Source organism: Neophocaena asiaeorientalis, unplaced genomic scaffold, assembly GCF_003031525.2.
Source record: "Neophocaena asiaeorientalis asiaeorientalis breed wild unplaced genomic scaffold, Neophocaena_asiaeorientalis_V1.1 scaffold185, whole genome shotgun sequence".
In the NCBI taxonomy this organism is placed as follows: domain Eukaryota; kingdom Metazoa; phylum Chordata; class Mammalia; order Artiodactyla; family Phocoenidae; genus Neophocaena; species Neophocaena asiaeorientalis.
Window position 1 is genome coordinate 570,345 of NW_020171809.1, and position 19,007 is coordinate 589,351.

General features: G+C 48.6%; 1 protein-coding gene across 1 annotated transcript in view; it reads right to left on the reverse strand.

Moving 5' to 3' along the window:
* SNED1 (sushi, nidogen and EGF like domains 1) overlaps positions 1 to 19,007 on the reverse strand; it is an 86,844-nt gene that overhangs the window by 700 nt on the left and 67,137 nt on the right. The window contains exons 25-31 of the mRNA XM_024760412.1: positions 18,961 to 19,007; positions 18,803 to 18,885; positions 18,477 to 18,578; positions 10,092 to 10,208; positions 9,318 to 9,405; positions 2,212 to 2,292; positions 1,293 to 1,330 (exon numbers count right to left, since the gene is read on the reverse strand). Of these exons, the coding sequence (XP_024616180.1) occupies positions 1,294 to 1,330; positions 2,212 to 2,292; positions 9,318 to 9,405; positions 10,092 to 10,208; positions 18,477 to 18,578; positions 18,803 to 18,885; positions 18,961 to 19,007 (555 nt within the window). The 3' untranslated portion in view covers position 1,293. The remainder of the gene's footprint in view (positions 1 to 1,292; positions 1,331 to 2,211; positions 2,293 to 9,317; positions 9,406 to 10,091; positions 10,209 to 18,476; positions 18,579 to 18,802; positions 18,886 to 18,960) is intronic.

Below are 19,007 nucleotides of genomic sequence, written 5' to 3' on the forward strand. Positions count from 1 at the left end.
TATATATATATATATATAAAATCTTTCAGATGACTTATTGCAATATAAAAGTTTCACACCCCAGTTATATCTGTGGGTGGTGAATTGCTTGCAAGCCTTGGAGTGCATGTTTTGGGTACGTGGTGGTGGGGGGGGAGTGATGCCTTTGAGTAGGTGGGACCTGAATGCAGAGACTTTTGATGGGAACTGAACGCCTGAGGTCACACATTCTCGCTCACATGCCGCTGCCCAGCCTGTAGGTCCCAGCCTCTGCTTTCCCTGCTTGGTTGGTGAACATTCTGCTTTAGTGTCAGCCTGTACCTGCGAAGCTCTTTTGCTTCTGGTTGTTTATAAAGGTCTCTGAGTAACATTTCTTCTTCATCTCTGCAGCCATATAAAAAAATGTAGCCTGTTTGTGAAGCTGCTTGGTACCCAGGAGTCTCACTCCTCTCCTACACCACCAGGAAGATGGGCTTCTAGGCTCCTTTATGGAGCTTGAGTGGTGAGCTGTCCTGGGTCAGCCAGAATACGTCTTTCATTCCCAGTGCGTCATGTTGATAAGAAACTGTGTTGGGCTGTGGATGGGTCTCTGTGGCTTAGCCTAGTATCTTCCAAATTATCGTGAAGGTTTCCACAGAGTGTGCGTGTGAGGGGGTAGGAGTCACATGGGGCTGACTTGCCACAGAGGTTGGGAAATGCTGGATTAAACAAGAACAGCGTTAGAAAGTTTCTTTCATTTCAGGGTTTCTGAATGCTCAGGAGGCCTGTGTTCATTGGCACTCTCCCAGTGAGAGAGTCTCAGGACTTACCCAAAGTTACGTGACCAAGGTCGCACACCCTTTCTCAGTGGACTGCCATTTACAGGGTCTGGAAAGCACTCCTAGAATTCCTCTGCCTTCTGGCATCCCAGGCCCCTCCCACTGTCCCCCCTCGCCTGCCCTCCCAGCAGCCCCTGTCAGTCCCACCTCCCTCTGGGTGCAGGTGGTCTTCGGCCTCTCTAAGAGCTCACCCGCCCCCTCCATTGCCATTGCTGATGACTGGGGAAGGGGTTTCTCTGCCCATTGAGATAGAGTGGGATTCGATGTATCAGACCAAGTTTATGTCTATTGGGAGCCCTTCCTTAAGTATTACTTTTCTCACCCATTTTAACCCCCTTAGGAAGTTCTGAAACCTTCTGGTCTGAGTTTATGACAGAGCACACACTGAGCTTTCTTCTCAGGGCTCCACAAGGAGACAGCAGCCCTCCTGAGGGCCGAGTGCTGGGGCGATGTCCCTCAGACTTCCCAGCAGCTCTGCTGGCTGTGGGAACGTACCTTAAGATTTCTTCAGTGTAGGACTGTTACTTTGTTTCCTGAAATAATTAGAGAAATGTGGTTTATTAAAAAGAAACCTGTGTCCCTGTAACTCTGCAGCTTCCTTGGCCCAGGCTGCCTGCTGTGATCCTGTCTTGTCTGTAGGTCACATGTGTTCCAGTTTGGGGAGTGTGGTAGTGAGACACTGACACAGAGATGAACGTTTGAGTCTGTGTGTGCCCACCTGGCTTGGGGTGGGAGTCGTGGAGTGATGAGGAAGGCTACCTGGCTGGGTGTGATTCATGGAGAGTGAGAGGGAGTGTGGAGGATGGGTGATGGGAGACAGGTGATGCGCTTGGGTAAGGCAGTAGGGTGGGTTTTTCCTTGACTCAGAAACGCAAGACCCAGTGCATGTGGTGACTGGTCTATGGAGAATGTGACTGAGGTTTGGACTCTGCTGTCTGTACTCAGGCAGTGCATTATATAATAATTCTGTGACTACCTTGAACCCTTTGGGGAAAGAACCTGGGTGAGAGTAAATAAAAAGTAAATAGAGATTTACCGTATTTATATAATTGGACCTGTCAGTAACACTTCCCAATACTAGTGCCAGATACTGTGTGAACGTGCGTAACCAGAGTGACCCCCCCCCCGCAGCAGCACCACTCAGCCTCCCTCCAGCACCTGCCCTGTGACCTTCCCAGCACCCACTCTGTGACCCCTACCAGCATCCACCGTGCCCAGCTATACCCATCTGTGTGCGCTCACATGTACGCATATGGGCACACAGTTCCTTAGCATAGCCGGGCTGCACATCTTGGCAACCTGGCTCAGCCATGGGCCTGTGGCATCCCACAGCCCCAGTCACCAGGGCCACCCTGGCCCTGTTACCCTGTGGCCACCTGCAGGGCACAGCACGGGCCTCCTCCCTGGGACGCACCTGTCTGGGGTCCTGGCGCGCGTGCTCTCACAGCTCTCTTTGAAACAGGTGTCTGGATGCACTTTGTAGACTCTTTTATACCTGCGTCACAAGAAAGCTCAGTGAAGCCGGAAACTGAGCAGAGTGTTGCCCAGCCCCTTCACCTAGGCTACACAAACCTACAGGTAGCTGTACAGGTGTCTGAGGAAAGGCTGTTATTCTCCTGATAAAACTTTACCTCCTGTGGATGTATTAAAATGTCCAACATAAAAATCATGTAATTGAAAAAAATGACTTTATCAAGGTATGATTTATGTAGAATAAGATACACTCATTTTAAGTGTACATTATGATGAGTGTTGACAAAGTGATATATAATAAGAGATAAAGTGTGCTGGGACTTCCCTGGTGGTTCAGTGGTTAAGAATCCGTCTTGCAACGCAGGGGACTCCGGTTCGATCCCTGGTCGGGGAGCTGAGATCCCACATGCCGCAGGGCAGCTGAGCCCGCGCTCTGCAACTACAGAACCCACGCGTTCTGGAGCCCACGCGCCACGACTGGCGAGCCCGCGTGCCGCAAGTAATGAATGAGCCCGTGCACCACAACTGGAAAAAAGCCTATGCACTGCAATGAAGAGCCCGCGAGCCACGATGAAAGATCCCGAGTGCCCCAACTAAGACCCAATGCAGCCAAAAAAAAACAAATATTTTTTAAAAAATGTGCTATTTCAAAGACATGTCTTGCTTGAGACAGGCTACTTGGCTCCGAAGCCTTGAGACAATGTGACTGCACTCTTATGGGCAGTTGATGGAGACGTTTGAGAAGCCTTGGAGATGCAGGCATTAGACACGGGCGGTGTGGGACAGGAGACCTGGCTCCTAGCCCTGCCTCCCACTTATTAACTAGTGTACTCTGAGCACGTCTCTGGAACTGAAGCCTCTGTTTCACATGAGATGGGAATTGCTTATACTGCCTCTGTCACATGTTTGTAGAGAATAACGAATGAGAAAATGTTTGACTCTTGGTAAAGCTTTTTAAACATCGGAGCTGTTTGAAAGAGATCCAGGGAGTTCAATGGGTAAAACTCATGAGCTTAGTCTAGGAGAGTCCTTAGCGTCTAAAGCCTTAGCTAAGACTTCCATTGCCAGCCATCAGGCAGTAAGAGGATCTGGAATTAACTTCCACATGTGAACAACTGGTCAAGATCCAGGAAGTAAGTCTTTTCAGATGTTAGAAAAAAGACAGTGCAAAACGGTAACCCAGAGAGAAGGGGAGCAAGATGAGCTCTGGGATGGTCCTGGAATTCAGCCTGGAGGCACTTTTCGGACTGTGTTGTGGGTTAGGGAGACTCCAAGCAGTGGTTACACTGAGTGGGCAAAACAGAGATTGGAGTTGGGGAGGCAGAGGAAGCTAAAATTTGTGGGTCAGAGTACGGAGAGGAGGGAGCTATGCAGAGGAAGAGCTCCAGAAATCTGGAGGGGGCGGTCCCCTTGAAAATTAAGCTGTGTGTGCATAGGGTGAATAAAGATGGGCAACAAGGAACTACTGAGGAGCTGGACAGTTCCCAGAGCCAGAGTGGGGAGACCTTGATTAATAGGCTGTTCCAGAGAAATAGAAACCCCAGAAAGGAGAAAGGCCTTGCCTTAAAAGTGGGGCATAATTAACCCCAGAATAAAGCCTATGCTAAAGCCACCCTAAAACAGGCCTCAAAAGGATCCATCTAAACTGCCTTGCAAAAAACCAAAAACCATAAGTAAAACAAAGGAACAGGACAAGGATGCCCACTCTCGCCACTTCTATTCAACATAGTACTGGAAATCCTAGGCACAGCAGTCAGATGAGAAGAAGAAGTTAAAGGTATCTAAATTGGAAGGGAGGAGGTAGAACTGTCACTATTTGCAGATGGCACGATACTAGAGAACACTGAAGTCGCCACACACAAACTGTTAGAACTAGTAAATACAGCAAGGCAGCAGGATGCAAGATTAATACACAGAAGTCTGTTGCACTTTTTACACTAATAAACATCAGAAAGAAAGTAAAAAAAAAAATCCTGCTTAAAATCATGTTTTTAGAAAGCTCTAGGAATAAACTTAACCAAGGAGGTGAAATACCTGTATGCTGAAAACTAAAACATTGATAAAGGGAACTGAAGATGATTCAAAGACATGGAAAGATATCCCGTGCTCTTGGATTGGAAGAATTAATATTATTAAAATGGCTATACTATCCAAAGCAATCTACAGATTTAATGCAATCCTTATCAACACAGCTATGACATTTGTCACAGAACTAGAACAAATAGTCCTGAAGTTTATATGGAAACACAAAAGACCACAGATTGCCAAGCAATCCTGAGAAAAATGAACAAAGCTGGAGGTATAACCCTTCCAGACTTCAAACTGTACTACAAAACTATGGTAATCGAAACAGTGTAGTATTGGCACAAAACCAGACATACAGATCAATGGAACAGAATAGAGAGCCCAGAAATAAACCCACACACCTATGGTCAGTTAGTCTTTGAAAAAGGAGGCAAGAATATACAATGGCGAAAAGACAGTCTCTTTAACAAGTGGTGTTGGGAAAGCTGGACAGTTACATGTAAATCATTGAAATTAGAACATTCCCTCACACCACATACAAAAATAAACTCAGGTCTAAAGACCTAAACTTAAGATGTGACACCATAAAACCCGTAGAAGAGGACATAGGCAAAACGATCTTTCACATAAATTGTAGCAGTATTTTCTTAGATCAGTTTCCCAAGGCAAAAGAAATAAAAGCAAAAATAAACAAATGGGACCTAGTCAAACTTAAAACCTTTTGCACAGCAAAGGAAACTCAACAAAACAAAAAGACAACCTACGGAATGGGAGAAAATATTTGCAAACAATGTGACCAACAAGGGCTTAATTTCCAAAACATACAAACAGCTCATATAACTCAACAACAAAAAGACAAACAACCCAATCTAAAAATGGGCAGAAGACATAAATAAACATTTTCCCAAAGAGGACATACGGATGGCTAACAGGCACATGAAAACATGCTCAACATCACTAATTATTAGAGAAATGCAAATCAGAACCACAATGAGGTATCACCTCACACCAATCAGAATTGCTATCATCAAAACGTCTACAAATAATAAATGCTGGAGAGGGTTTGGAAAAAAGGGAACCTTCATACACTGTTGGTGGGAATGTAAATTGGTGCAGCCACTTTGGAGAACAGTATGGAGGTTCCTTAAAATACTAAAAATAGAGTTACCATGTGATCTAGCTATCCCACTCCTGGGTATATATCCAGAAAAAAGGAAAACATAATTCAAAAAGATACATGCACCCCAATGTTCATAGCAGCACTATTTATAATAGCCAAGACTTGGAAACAACCCAAGTGCCCATCAACAGATGATTGGCTTAAGGGGTTGTGGTACATATATACAATGGAATATTTCTCAGCCTTAAAAAAGAATGAAATATTCCCATTTGCAGCAACATGGATGGACCTAGGGAATATTATGCTTAGTGAAGTGTGAGAGAAAGACAAATACTATATGATATCATTTATATGTGGAATCTAAAAAATAATACAAATGGATCTATGTACCAAACAGAAACAGACTCACAGACATAGAAAACTTACGGTTACCAAAGGGGAGAGGTGGCAGGGGGAGGGATAAATTAGGAGTATGGGATTAACAGATACAAACTACTATACATAAAATAGTTAAGCAATAGGGATTTACTGTATAGCGCAGGAAATTATACCCAATATCTTGTAATAGCCTGTAGTGGAATATAATCTGCAAACCAAAAAACCCAGAAAACTGAATCACTATGCTGTGCACGTGAAACTAATGCAATATTGTAAATCAACTTTACTTCAATAAAAAAATTAAAAACAAAAACATTCTTGAAAAGAATGCCAAAAAAAATTCCAACAGTCTGTACCATAAAGTTTATAATGTCTAACATCCCAACAAAAAAATTACAAGAGTATCAGTCATACAAAGAATCAAGAAAATGTGACCCATCAACAGGAAAAAAAATTGAATAGAAAAACCCAGAAAGGAGAGCAATGACTGAAATAGCAGACATCTGTTATAAATTTGCTGTACACGTTCAGTGATGTAAAGGAAAATATAAACATAATGAGAGAAGTGGAGGCTCAAAGAAAGAACTAGATGGAACTTCTGGAGATGATAAAACACAATATCTGGGACTTCCCTGGTGGCACGTGGTTAAGAATCCGCCTGCCAATGCAGGGGACACAGGTTCAATCCCTGGTCTGGGAAGGTCCCACATGCTGTGGAGTAGCTAAGCCCATGTGCCACAACTACTGAGCCTGCGCTCTAGAGCCCATGAGACACAACTACTGAAGCCTGCACACCTAGAGCCCGTGCTCCGCGACAAGAGAAGCCACCGCAGTGAGAAGCCCGTGCACCGCAACAAAGAGTAGCCCCGCTCGCCGCAACTAGAGAAAGCCTGTGCACAGCAATGAAGACCCAACACAGCCAAAGCAAAACAAAACAAACAAAAAATCACAATATCTGAAGTGAAAATTTTGCTGAATGGGATTAATGGTAGGTTAGACACTGCAGAAGAAAAGATCAGTGAAATTGAAGGCATGGCAGTAGAATCTATCCAAAACAAAGTAAAGAGAAAAAGGAGTGAAAAAAAGGAAAAGAGCCTCAGTGACCTGTGGGACAGTATCAGTCTAATACATGCTTAATTGGAGTCCCAGAAGAAGGAGAGAAATGGATGCATAGAAAAAGTGTTTGAAGAAGTAATGGCTAAAATTTTCCAAATTTGATGAAAGCTAAAACCACAGAGGTGAAGCTTAACAAACTCCAGAGAGTAAAAACACATGTACATAACCTACCAAAGCACATCATAATTAAATTTCCAAAAAAAACAGTAATAAAGAGAAAACGTAAAAGCAAGCCACAGGTGATGGGGACCAGGGGACCAAGAATAAGAGTGACTGAAGTTTTCCCATCTGAAACTGCAAGCCAGAAGACAAAGGAATGACCTCTTTGAAGTGCTGAAATTTGAAAACAAAATTATCAACCAAAACTTCTGTGTTCAGCAAACGTGTCTTTTGAAAATGAAGGTGAAATAAAAGCCTTTTCAGACAGACAGAAGCTAAGAGAATTCACCACCAGCAGACCTGCCCTATAGGAAATGTTCCAGTGAGCTCTTTAGGCCAAAGGTAAATGGTACCAGATGGAATCTTAGACCTGCACGAAGGCATGAAGAGCGCTGGAAACGGTAGACGTGTAAGTCACTACAAAAGACTTTATACTCCCAACATTTTTTAAAAAGATGATTGTTGAGAGCAAAAGTAACACACTGTGTGGTTCATGGCATATGTGGAAGTAAAACGTCTGGCAGTGACAGGGGAACTAGAAGCTTGCTGTTGCGTGTCTTCCATGATACTGAAGTTGTGTTGTAATTCAAGGTATATTGTGATCAGTTGAAGATGCATATTTTAAATCCAGAGCAGCCACTAAAGAAAATAAACCAAAGAAGTGTATCAGTGAGCCAACAGTACAGGTAAAATAGAACCCTAAAAAATAATGCAGAAGTAGGCAGGGAAAGAGAGTAACAAAGATAAGACGGGACAGATGGAAAACAATAGGTTAGATTTAAACCCAGTCACTTCAGTCATCTTGTTAACATGTAAATGGTCTAAACACTCCAGTAAAAACCAGAGATGTCAGACTGGCTGTATGGCAAGACCCTCGCAAATGCTAAGTACAAGGAAGTCCCTTTCAGATACAATAGGTTGAAAGCACTGGGTGGAAAGCTATAGGCAAGTGCAGGGCTCTCCCAGTCAGGTACTTGGTGGTCGCCCCAGGCACTGGTGTAACTAGCTGTCGGAAGACGCAGGGGCAGGGGTCCGGAGTGCCGTTCCACAAAGTCCAAATTCAGGGGCCTGTAAACCTGGGTCCCCAAGTCCCAGTGCAGCTCAGTGCCTCTGGTGTATCCCTGCTGCGTGTCACGCTGGCTTCACGTCCAGGCTCACGTCAAGCCTTCTGTCTTGCCTTCCTACATCCCATCCCAGTGATCTTTAAACACGTCAGGTGTCACTTCAGCTCAGTGTCCTTCAGTAGCTCCCCACTTCACAGAGGACACGTGCAGGTCCTTCCAAGGGTCTCCAAGGCCCACACGCCACGCCCCCTCGCTCACTCGGCTCCAGCCCAGACGGGCAGGCAGGCTTCTGATTTCAGGGCCTTGGCAACAGGTACACTCTGACTGCGCCATTCTTCCCTCAGATATCTCCGCCCGCCCATGTCTGGTCGTGTCACCTTCTCCATGAGGCTTCCCCTGACACCCTGCCGAATGCTGCTGCCACCCCCTCCTGCCCCCCGGGCCTGGCTCTCCTGGCCCTGTGTATTCCTTTCTTCCATCCTCCTTTAGCGCTTGCCACCATTTAAAACACTGCAGGACAAACTCGTGCTTCTTGTGTACCGTGTCTCCCTCAGCTAGAACATCAGGACTCCCAGGGCAAGACTTTGGCCCATTTGGCTCGCTGATGTGTGCCGAGTGTTCCGAACCATGCCTGGCTCACGGGAGGTGATCGTCCGTATTTGTGGACAAAGCAGGTTGTAAGTATGACCCACGGAGTCAGAGTGTTCGCAAGAAAGGTCCGAAGGGGTGGGCTCGGCAGACTCCCTCCTCAGCCCGTCTTACAGATGGGGAAACTGAGGCATGAGTGCCTTGCCCAGGGCCGTGTCAGGAACTCACGGCAGAACCACGACTTGAGGTCTCCTGTGCTGAGGAGTGGCACTTCCTGGAGTCTCCGCGTGCCCTGCCATCCAGGGAAGGGAGGCTGATGCCACTCCAGGACGTGGGGAAGCAAGGCCCGAGGGCAGGAGCAAGGGATCCCGCTTCTAGACCTCATGTGGCTCTGCTCCCAGCTGCACAGCCTTAGGCAAGGTTTTCAGCCCTTTTGCTTCAGTTTCCTAATTTGTCGCATGAAGGGGGTGGGTGGTCAAAGCAAGCCCTTTCCGTGCTGTGACTACTAGACCTCAGGGGCCTGTGAGGACAGGGTGGAAGCATTTCAGGGTCGGGAACATGCTACAGACATGGTGAAGGCGGAGGAGAGAGACTTACACGTGGTGACAGACGCCTCCTTCCCAGACCGGAAAGGACTTTGTCTCCGAGAACAGCCGTGTGCAGGGCTGGGGCACCTTTCTACAGGCTGCTGGCACAGAGGAAAAGGGCCGTCGCTTACAAGGAGCTCGAGGCCACCGTTGCCCTCTTCCTGCAGCCGCTGTAGGTCCGGGGTTCTGCCCCTGCCACTTCCTGGCCTGGGGGCCCTGTCCCCGGGGCTGCTCAGCGACTGTGGGTGCTGCTCTGAGTTGGGGTCCTGGGAGCCTGCAGGCTGGTTTCCCTCAGGGCTGGTCCGAGTCTCTGGGTCTGGCAGGCCTCAGGGCTGTGTGGCTGGCGTGGGAACTTCTGTCCATGAGCCTCTCGTCCTCAGCCCAGAAGTCTGAGGCAGGCCCATGGCCCTTTTCCCTCCCACTGCCTTGTTTGGTCCCCAGGCGAGAAAAGCCCCCTCCTCCCTCCTCTCCCTGTGGAGCGGCTGTCGCTGTGTCCCTGTGACTGTCCCAGACCCCCCAGTTATCTGGGCAGCACCTTTCACCCTGGCGCTTTGGGGCAGTGGGAGGCCTGGCGGCTCACTGCCTGCCAGCCTCCCTACCTGGACGCTTGGAGGTCTGCGGCATCGTAGTCAGGCCCCTGTCCTGGCATCTCATGGCTGGAGGTCCTTGTGGCGAACCCACCCTGGGGCCAGCGGTCCCATCAGAGCCTGCCGTCACAAGCATCTAGAGGCCAGGCCCCAGCCCCAGTGACCCCAGCAGGCAAGGGGAGCGGCCCCAAACTTACCAAGCTCACAGTGTCTGCCTTTGAACCCCGGGGTGCAGTCACAGCTGTGGGCATGCTCACCAGGCACACAGGTGCCTCCGTTCTGACAGGGGTTGTCTGAGCAGTTCCCAGGGGCATCTGTGAACAGCCACGAGTAGTTAGTCTCAGGGCCCCACAGGAAGGCCTGATAGCATTCCCAGGTTGCCGTCCCCAACACCAGTGGGCCCTAGGGGTGGTCGGAGAGCAGAGGTGAGAAGCCTGGCCCCCGTGTGCTCAGCCCTGACCCCATCACCTCGAGGGAGAGAGGGAGGGCTCTCGGTGCTGAGCCGCCGCCTCGGCTCACAGCTTAGATCACGGCTGCGCTCTGGTCGTCTTTGGGAGAGACTCCCCGCTCTGCCCTGGCCTGTGCCCCCTGCCCCACGTTTCTGCTGACTTTGCCCCGCCGCACAGGGTTTCTTCTACTCGGAACACAGAGGCCAACCCTTGAGAGCCCTCCTCACCCTCCAGTGCCTGTCCCCGAGCCACCTGTGTGTCGCCAGGTCCCAGCCCCAGGCAGCCTGTGTGCAGCACCCTGTGCTAGTGTCTGTGCCCCTTGGGCCGCTGTCTGCCGTCCGCACACTGGAGCTAGAGGCAGGGCGGTCAGTGGCACTGCCTGGGAGGGGCAGACCTGTCCCTCCCCCCTTAGAGTCCACTGTCCTTTTTTTTTTTTTTAAAGCTTTGCAAGATAGCTGTTTTCATTTTTAACTCTTAAAAAAACTGAGAAACACAAAAGAATAAGAATCGTGCCTACGCCACCACTTCCAATAACCCCTCCACATCTAATCCAGCCCTTCCCCCTTCCCCCCCTTCTCGGCAGCCGCCTCGTGGGGGGAGGTTTATTAACATTTTGCCAATCTTGTTTAATCTATTTCCAGCTTACCATCTGCCTTTCTTTCTCTAGTTGGAGAATTTCAAAGCAGTTCACAGAAACCATTTCACCTGTAAATATGTCAGCAAGTATCTAATACATAAAGACTTAAGAAATTTTCACGTAAGCACATACTATTATTACAGAATTAACAGTAGTTCCTTAGTATCACAAGAAGCCACAGTCCGCGCTCACATCTCCCTGATCATCTTAAAAATGTTACTTGCAGTTGGTCCCATCTAATTCAGATTCATAAAGATTCGCATTGCCTTAGTTTGATGGATCTCGAGTCTCTTTTCATCCATAAATTTAACCTTCTTCCCCTCTGTATTTATTGAAGAAATGAGGTCATTTGTCCCGTGGAATTCCCATCCTCTGGGTCTGACTCACGGCATTAACTTGCCCCCTCCCCATGTTTCCTGTTAACTGGTAGTAAGAGAAAGGGGCTTAATAGGATTCAGGTTCACATGGTCTCTGCTTTGCTTTGGCTTCACAACAGGTGGCTGTGTGCCCTTTGGCTACACCAGGAGACATATGATGTCTCCGCATCTGGCTTTCGTGACGTGAGGATCGATCACTGGTTCAGTGTTGGCAGCCTGATTAATCCAGAGTAAAGTTCTCCTAGGCTCTGCACCTGGTGGCTTGAGAAGTCATATAGATCCCTGATCTCTCACTAGGGTCATGTCTAATGTGATCTGTCACTTCTCTGCCTCCACTAGCTGGGGAGTCCCCTCTGAAGACCTGCTTTCCTTCACCCACCCCTTGGTCACCCTAAAATACAGCCCGTACAGGCAAGGCCAGGTAAATGCTCCATTCTTTTCCTTTATTTGTACACTTGCAGAGTGAGTTGGTCCCCCAGCAAGCTCTAAAGTTGACCAATACGTTGTTCTTTCTTTTTTACCATTGTTACGACCTTGTGGACTTGTATATACTTGATGGGTTTCAGTCTGTTGCTGTCATTAGCTTTCTTCATGCTCAGATTATCCCATATTTGGCCAGTGGGAGCCCCTTCAGGTTGGCTCCTATGCCCTTTAGACACAATCCTAGTTGTTTTTGAAAGCCTGCTTGCTTTTTTACAAGTATGTCCTAGGATTTTTTTTTTTTTTTTTTTTTTTTTTTTTTTTTTTTTTTTAGGCTGTACCATGCAGTTTGTGGAATCTTAGTTCCCCAACCAGGGATTGAACCCGGGCCTTTGGCAGTGAAAGGGCGGAGTTCTAACCACTGGACTCCCAGGGAATTCCCATGTCCTGGGCTTATTTTGTCCATGTTCTGCTTCAGCCTTGGAATCAGCCATTTCTCTGAAGACCCCAGTCTATATATTTATTTATTTAAAAAATATTTATTTATTCATTTGGCTGCTCTGGGTCTTAGTTGCGGCTCGCGGGATCTTCATTGCTGTGTGCAGGATCTTTAGTTGTGGCATGCAGGATCTTTTTTTAGTTGTGGCATGTGGGATCTAGTTCCCTGAACAGAGATCGAACCCGGGCCCCCTGCATTGGGAGCATAGAGTCCTCACCACTGGACCACCAGGGAACTCCCCCCCTGGTTCCTTTTAGTGGAGAATGGTATCTAGAGTCCACAGTCTGGCTGATCAAGGGGCTCACTGTTACTGTGGTGTCAGTGCTCCAGGTCTTTTCAGGAGACAGAACTAGGAAATTAGATTTAAAAAATAAAAATGAACAAATTATGAGTTCATTCCAATATTTCCAGTTCAAATGAACAGAATTAAATAAAATCAGGGGTTTTACTTCTTTGATTTTTATATTGTATCACTTCATGCTGAAAATCTTTGTGGCATTAACATAATTATTTTCTTTATCCCACACTGTACATGTAATAGTTTGGAAATGACATTAAGCTCACTGAGTACAGCTTAAAACTTCGTGGCAATTCTTTTAATCCTTAGATTATATCCCACTAGATGTTAATAGTCAGAATGCTGTTTTATTTATTTTGGCTGCGCCAGGTCTTAGTTGCGGCACGTGGGATCTTTAGTTGCTGCACGTGGACTTCTTAGCTTCGGCATGCAGACTTCTTAGCTGCGGCATGCATGTGGGCTCTAATTCCCCAACCAGGGATCGAACCTGGGCCCCCTGCATTGGGAGCGTGGAGTCTTACCCACTGGACCACCAGGGAAGTCCCTAGGATGCTGTTTTAAAAATCACTTGAAGTGATGCTTTTTTTTCCTGTGTGGTTATGCCATCAGCATGGTTAATAAGTTTATTTCAGTTTGTTTTCAAATTTTAGGCATTGCTTTCTTTTTTGGTGTCATTTAAAAAACATTTTCTTATTTCTAAAGTCACATCTATAAAGGTACATTTAGAGATACCTATCCTCCCTCTCCATTCCCTTTACTTCTTCATTCTTGTTCTTTGCTTAATTATAGAGTTAATCATTTTTATTAGTTTTATGTATTTTTAAATATAAGAAAATAGGTATGTACATTCATATTTCCCTTCCCCACTTTCCTACACAAAAGAGATACCAAAACACTGTTCTGCACATTACATTTTGGAAACAGCTTTATTGAGATATACTTTATATACAATTCAGCCATTTGAAGTGTATAGATTTTTAGCATATCCACAGATATGTGCATCCATCCCCATGGTCAATTTTAGAATGTTCTTATCACCTCAGAAAGAAACCCAGTACCCTTTAGCTCTCACCCCATATACCTCCACCCCCCACCCCCAGTCCGAAGCAACCATTGATCTACTTTCTATCACTATAGGTTTCCCTATTCTGGACTTTCACATGAATGGAATCAGATTATGTGTTCTTTATGACTGGCTTCTCTCACTTAGCATGATGTTTTCAAGGTTAATCTATGTTGTAGCATTTATCAGTACTTTATTCCTTTTTATGGTCCAATAATTTTGAATATAACACATTTGTTCATCCATTCATCAGTTGTTTCCACCTTTCGGCAATTGTGAATAGTGCTGCAGTGGCCATCTGTGTAAGTCCTTGCGTGGACATACGTTGTCGTTTCTCTTGGGTGTGTAGCTAGGAGTGGAATTGCTGGGTCACATGGTAGCCCCACGTTTAATTCTTTGAGGAACTGAAGCAGCCGCATGACTCTGCATTCCCACCAGCAGTGTTGGAGGGCTCCAGTTTCTCCACCTCCTCATCGGTGCTTGTGGGTATCCTGACTTTTTCATTCTAGCCATCCTGGTGTATGTGAAGAGGCATCTCACTGTGGTTTTGATTAGCATTTCCCTGATGACTAGGGATACCAAACATCTTCTCATGGGCTTGTTGCCATTTGTATATCTTCCTTGGAGAAATGTCTATTCAGATCCTTTGCTTCTTTCTTTTTTTTTTTTTTTTTCTTTTTTTTTTTTGCAGTACGCGGGCCTCTCACTGCTGTGGCCTCTCCCGTTGCAGAACACAGGCTCCGGACGCGCAGGCTCAGTGGCCATGGCCCACGGGCCCAGCCGCTCTGCGGCATGTGGGATCTTCCCGGACCGGGGCACGAACCCGTGTCCCCTGCATCGGCAGGCAGACTCCCATCCACTGTACCACCAGTGAAGCCCTGCTTATTTCTTACTTGGGTTATTTGTCTTCCTCTTATTCAGCTTTAAGAGTTCTTTATATATTTTAGATTCAGATTCCTTTTCAAATATATAATTTGCAAATATTTTCTCCCATTTTATGGGTTGTCTTTTCACTTCCTTGATGATGTCTTTTGAAGCACAGAAAGTTTTAAATTTTGATGAAGTCCAACTTAACCTTTTTTTTTCTTTTGTTGCTCTTGCTTTTGGTGCCATATCTAAAAATCCTTTGGGACTTCCTTGGTGGTCCAGTGGTTAAGAATCTGCCTTCCAGGGGACGTGGTTCGATCCCTGGTTGGGGCACTAAGATCTCACATGCTGTGGGGCAGTTAAGCCCATGCACCACAACTACTGAGCCCATGGTCTCTCGAGCCTGCGTGCCACAACTAGAGAGAAGCCTGTGTGCCACAACGAAAGATCCTGCATGCCACAACTACGACCTGATGCAGCCAAAAATAATAAATAAATATTTTTTAAAAATCCTTTGTCAAATCCAAGGTAATACAGATTTACCCGTGTTTTCTTCTAAGAATTTTATAGTTTTAGCTCTTACATTTAGGTCTTTGATCCATTTTTAATTAATTTTGTGTATGGTGTGAGGTAGGGGGTCCAACTTCATTCTTTTGTATGTGGATATCCAGCTGTGCCAGCACCATTTGCTGAAAAGACTCTTCTTTCCTCCACTGAATGGTCTTGGCACCCCTGTTGAAATCAGTTGACCACAGATGTATAGGTTTATTTCTGGACTCTTAATTCTATTCCACTGATTTATAAGTCTATCCTCGTGCCAGTATCTGGCACTGACTTGATTACCATTGCTTTGTACTAAGTTTTGACAAACGGGTATGTGAGTCTTCCTACTTTTTTAGGATGTTTTTTGCTATTCTGGGTCCCTTCCAATTCCGTAAGGATTTTAGACACTGTACATAACAATTGTCCAGAGACATTTTATGGTAACCTTACAGAACATGGAAGTGTGCAGGGGTGTTTAGAACCTGTGAGCCCACGTCAGCGATCCTTACTCTCTGTACTTGGGACACCAGCCTGCAGAGACTGTGACTGACATTTGTGCCATGCTCGGGCAGCTGGGACCCGAAGCCTAGAGTTATATGCAGCAGTGGGGGTTTTACCGGGGCACCACTCTCTGTAGCCTCGTTTTACAAAGTCTCCACTGAATCCTGAGTTTATCGTGACAGACAGGCAGACACACACACACACACACACAAACACACTCACGAGTAAATAAAAACAAAGAGAAGGCTGTTTTGAACGAAGGTGGGGGACAAGGACGGGGCTGCACCCTGGGGCGGAGGCAATGAGCTCCTCCTTTATGAAGGATAAATGACAGAGTAGGGAGGTTTAAGTTCTGCCCCCACTTGTATGGGTGTCAAGGGGATAAAGCCAGCAGAGTCCAAAAGCCCTCCTGGGGTGAGAAATTGGGGGAAACAGGAAGAATTTGACCAGCTTCTGCATTCACTCCAAGTTCCCAGGATGGCAGGAATCTTGGGAATCCTCCAGGAGCATCTCCTGGGTGCTTGAAGGAGCGGCCCTGACCTGGAGAGTTGCTTGGTGAGCAAATGCCAAATCAGGAGCATTAACTGTGTGCTTGGGGGTGCCTGGGGCTTTCTGGGGATCGTCCTTTCCTTAGACTTTTCTTTCCCTAGAAAGAAAAGTCTAAGAACTGCCAGAGAGAAGGAGCAGATTATTCCAGAAGGAAACAAGAGCAAGATTGACACCCAGTGACAGCACAGTTGATGACAGTGGACAAATGTTTGAAGAACTGAATGGGAGAGGAACTTTGAACCTCGAATTTTATACCTAGCTAAATTGTCCTTCAAATATGAGGGCTAATAAGTGTATTTTCAGGCGTATAGCGCCTCAGAAGTTTGGCCATGTAGAGTTCCAACAAGTACTTTGTGGACCTTGGCAAGCTGATTGTAAACGTTTACAGAAATACAAAGTCAAGAACAGCCAAGACACTGACGGGCAGCGAGAGGACTGGCCCTGTGGGACTGCGAGCCTTACCAAAGAGGCAGCCTCTAAAGTGGCCAGGCTCGGCCTGAGGAAGCCAGGCAGCGGCATGGAGGAGGGGGCCACGACGAGGTGCTGACCACGCCAGTTCCCGAGGGACACAGATCAGATCAGCACAGTGCTCTTCACACCCGTCCTGCTGGCAGGATGGCAAAACCTGACAAGATCAGATTCTGGAGAGACCGTGGGGCAACTCACTGCACCTCGTGACTGCTGCTGGAGGAGTCCAGACCGATACCCCACTGAGAAGACAACTCGCAGTCTCTTGGGCATTCACACATCCCGAGCCTGCACACGTGCCGGGAGACGTGTACAGGAGCACAGAGCAGCACTGCCGACAACGGCAGACACGGCCCACGTGCCCTCGGAGCGAGTTTGCCGATGGACTAGATGCCGGACAGTGAGGGTGAACGAGCACAGGATGCTGGGCACAAACGCGGGTCTGGGGGCGGCACACAGCCAGACGCTGCCCGGGGAGGAAAGCCCGTGGCTGTTCGGACACCCACGTGGGCGGTGAACTCACTCCTACCATCCAGCCTCTGATGGAGCAGAGGGATGGCAGCATGAACTCAAGCTCGTGGTTCACTGGGAGGACAACAGCAAGACACGGGTTACTGCTGTGTTCTGGTTCATGGGTGGGTTCCAGGTCGGAAGGCTGTTAGTTTAGCAAAAGCTAACCAGCCAGACTCCCTAAGTAAAAGGGGGCCAGCCTGGCCCGATCGTGAGAATGTGACAGGAGCCAAAGACCGCGACTAGTTATGTGCACCTGGGGGCCATTAGCGATGTTTTGTCCTGTTGTCACCTAAAATCATCTCACGCTCTCTCAAGTCTTCGTCTCTCACGGTGGCAAACACTGCAGATGGCAGTGGCATCCGGGGCCAGCCTGGTGCCACCTCGGACCTCTCCTTAAGAAGGGACCCAGGAGAGGTCACTCACATCCCTCTAATTTCTGAGTTTTGTGAAATGAAACATCTGATATTTAAAAGGGCTGACATAACGCACACCATCAGATAAAATGTTTGTTTTTTCACTTACAAAACACCGGCGACACGAGTGTCTTCACTCTGACCGCACCTTAGCCGGTGGCTTCGTTCTCTGACCGCGTCCGACCCGCAAACTGCCCCCCACCCCGCGCTCACCAAGGCCTCGTACAGTGAGGGGTGCTGGGCTGTGGGGCCGTGGAGCCACCGCTGGCAAACACACCCTGTGGTGCAGGTGCCTGGATGTGTCCAGGTGTCCTTGGGTGCGCTGGGGGCCTGCAGGTGAGGCCGCATCCTGGGCGCTTGACTCTCCCTTTACCGACTACTCTGCCTTCTCTGGGGACTGGCTGATGGGTGAGCCCAGTCTGAGCCTGTGGTGTAGCTCAGGAGAAAGGGCCACTGGCTCCTAGAACTGTCCCCAGAGGGACAGGGCCCCGAGGGTTAGAACGGGAGGAAAGATAGAGCAAGGGTCTGAGTTTGAGGAAGGAAGGTGGCCTCTTGGAGCTGCCCAGCTGTGGCCCTCACCGGCGGACAGTTCAGGCCCTGCTTGCCGAGCCTGGGTAGCGGCAGCCTCCCAGGCGGTCCTCCAGCTGGAGCCGCCCAGCGGCTGCCCCCCAACTCATTGCTGCCATCCTGCTCCCTGTACATCTCTGGGAGAGGCAGCGAGGGCTCTGCCGCTCGCAGAGGGAGAGGAGGGGCTGTCTGCAGGGGGCAGCGGTGGGCCAGTCTCTCCAGGGAGGACCCTGAATGTCTGGGTGGCTGCAGCCCCCAGGCCCGTTCTGGTCTGCCTGTGTGATGTGGTTTGGTCCCCCCTTTCCAGGGCGGGGCGCTCGGCTGCCCCTCCGGCAGGGCCTGTGCCTCAGCCCTCCTCACTGGGGTCCTTCAGGCCCCTGAGGGTGGTCAGCCCTGAAATCCACTCCTGCTGACTTACTTTCCACGCCCTTGTCACCACTGCGTCCGGGGAGCTGGAGGGCCAGGCTGACCTGCTCGGGGACCTCCTCCGCGTTCTCCAGCTGCACCAGAGCCGTGGGTTCTAGGAGAGATCAGGATGCCACAGCGCGCTGACCATGAAGCCTGCTGCCTCGCGCCCAGGACTGTCCCTGGGCCGCCTTCTTGAGCGGCTTCTCTCCCTGGAGCCCAGGGCCTCTGACCCCATCGGGGTCCCCCGCTGGGGACGGTGCGGGGCACTGGAGGTGGTCTTGAAGCCCAGGTTTCAGGGACCTCGACCCTCCTCCCACTGGGAGGCCTGGCACTCACGTGATCTCACGGTGACCCGTCTGCCAGGCGAGCTGCGGAAGCTGGCGCTCACTCGTCCTCTGCCGTCCACGAGCTCCGAGAACCTGTGGGAGAGTCAGCGCGGGTCAGCAGGCGGGTTCTGGGCCCGGGCTCTCAGGGGCGGCGGCTGAGGCGGGCACCTGGGGGCCTGGGTCGGCGTTGCGGGGGCGCCGGGGTCGTTGAGCAG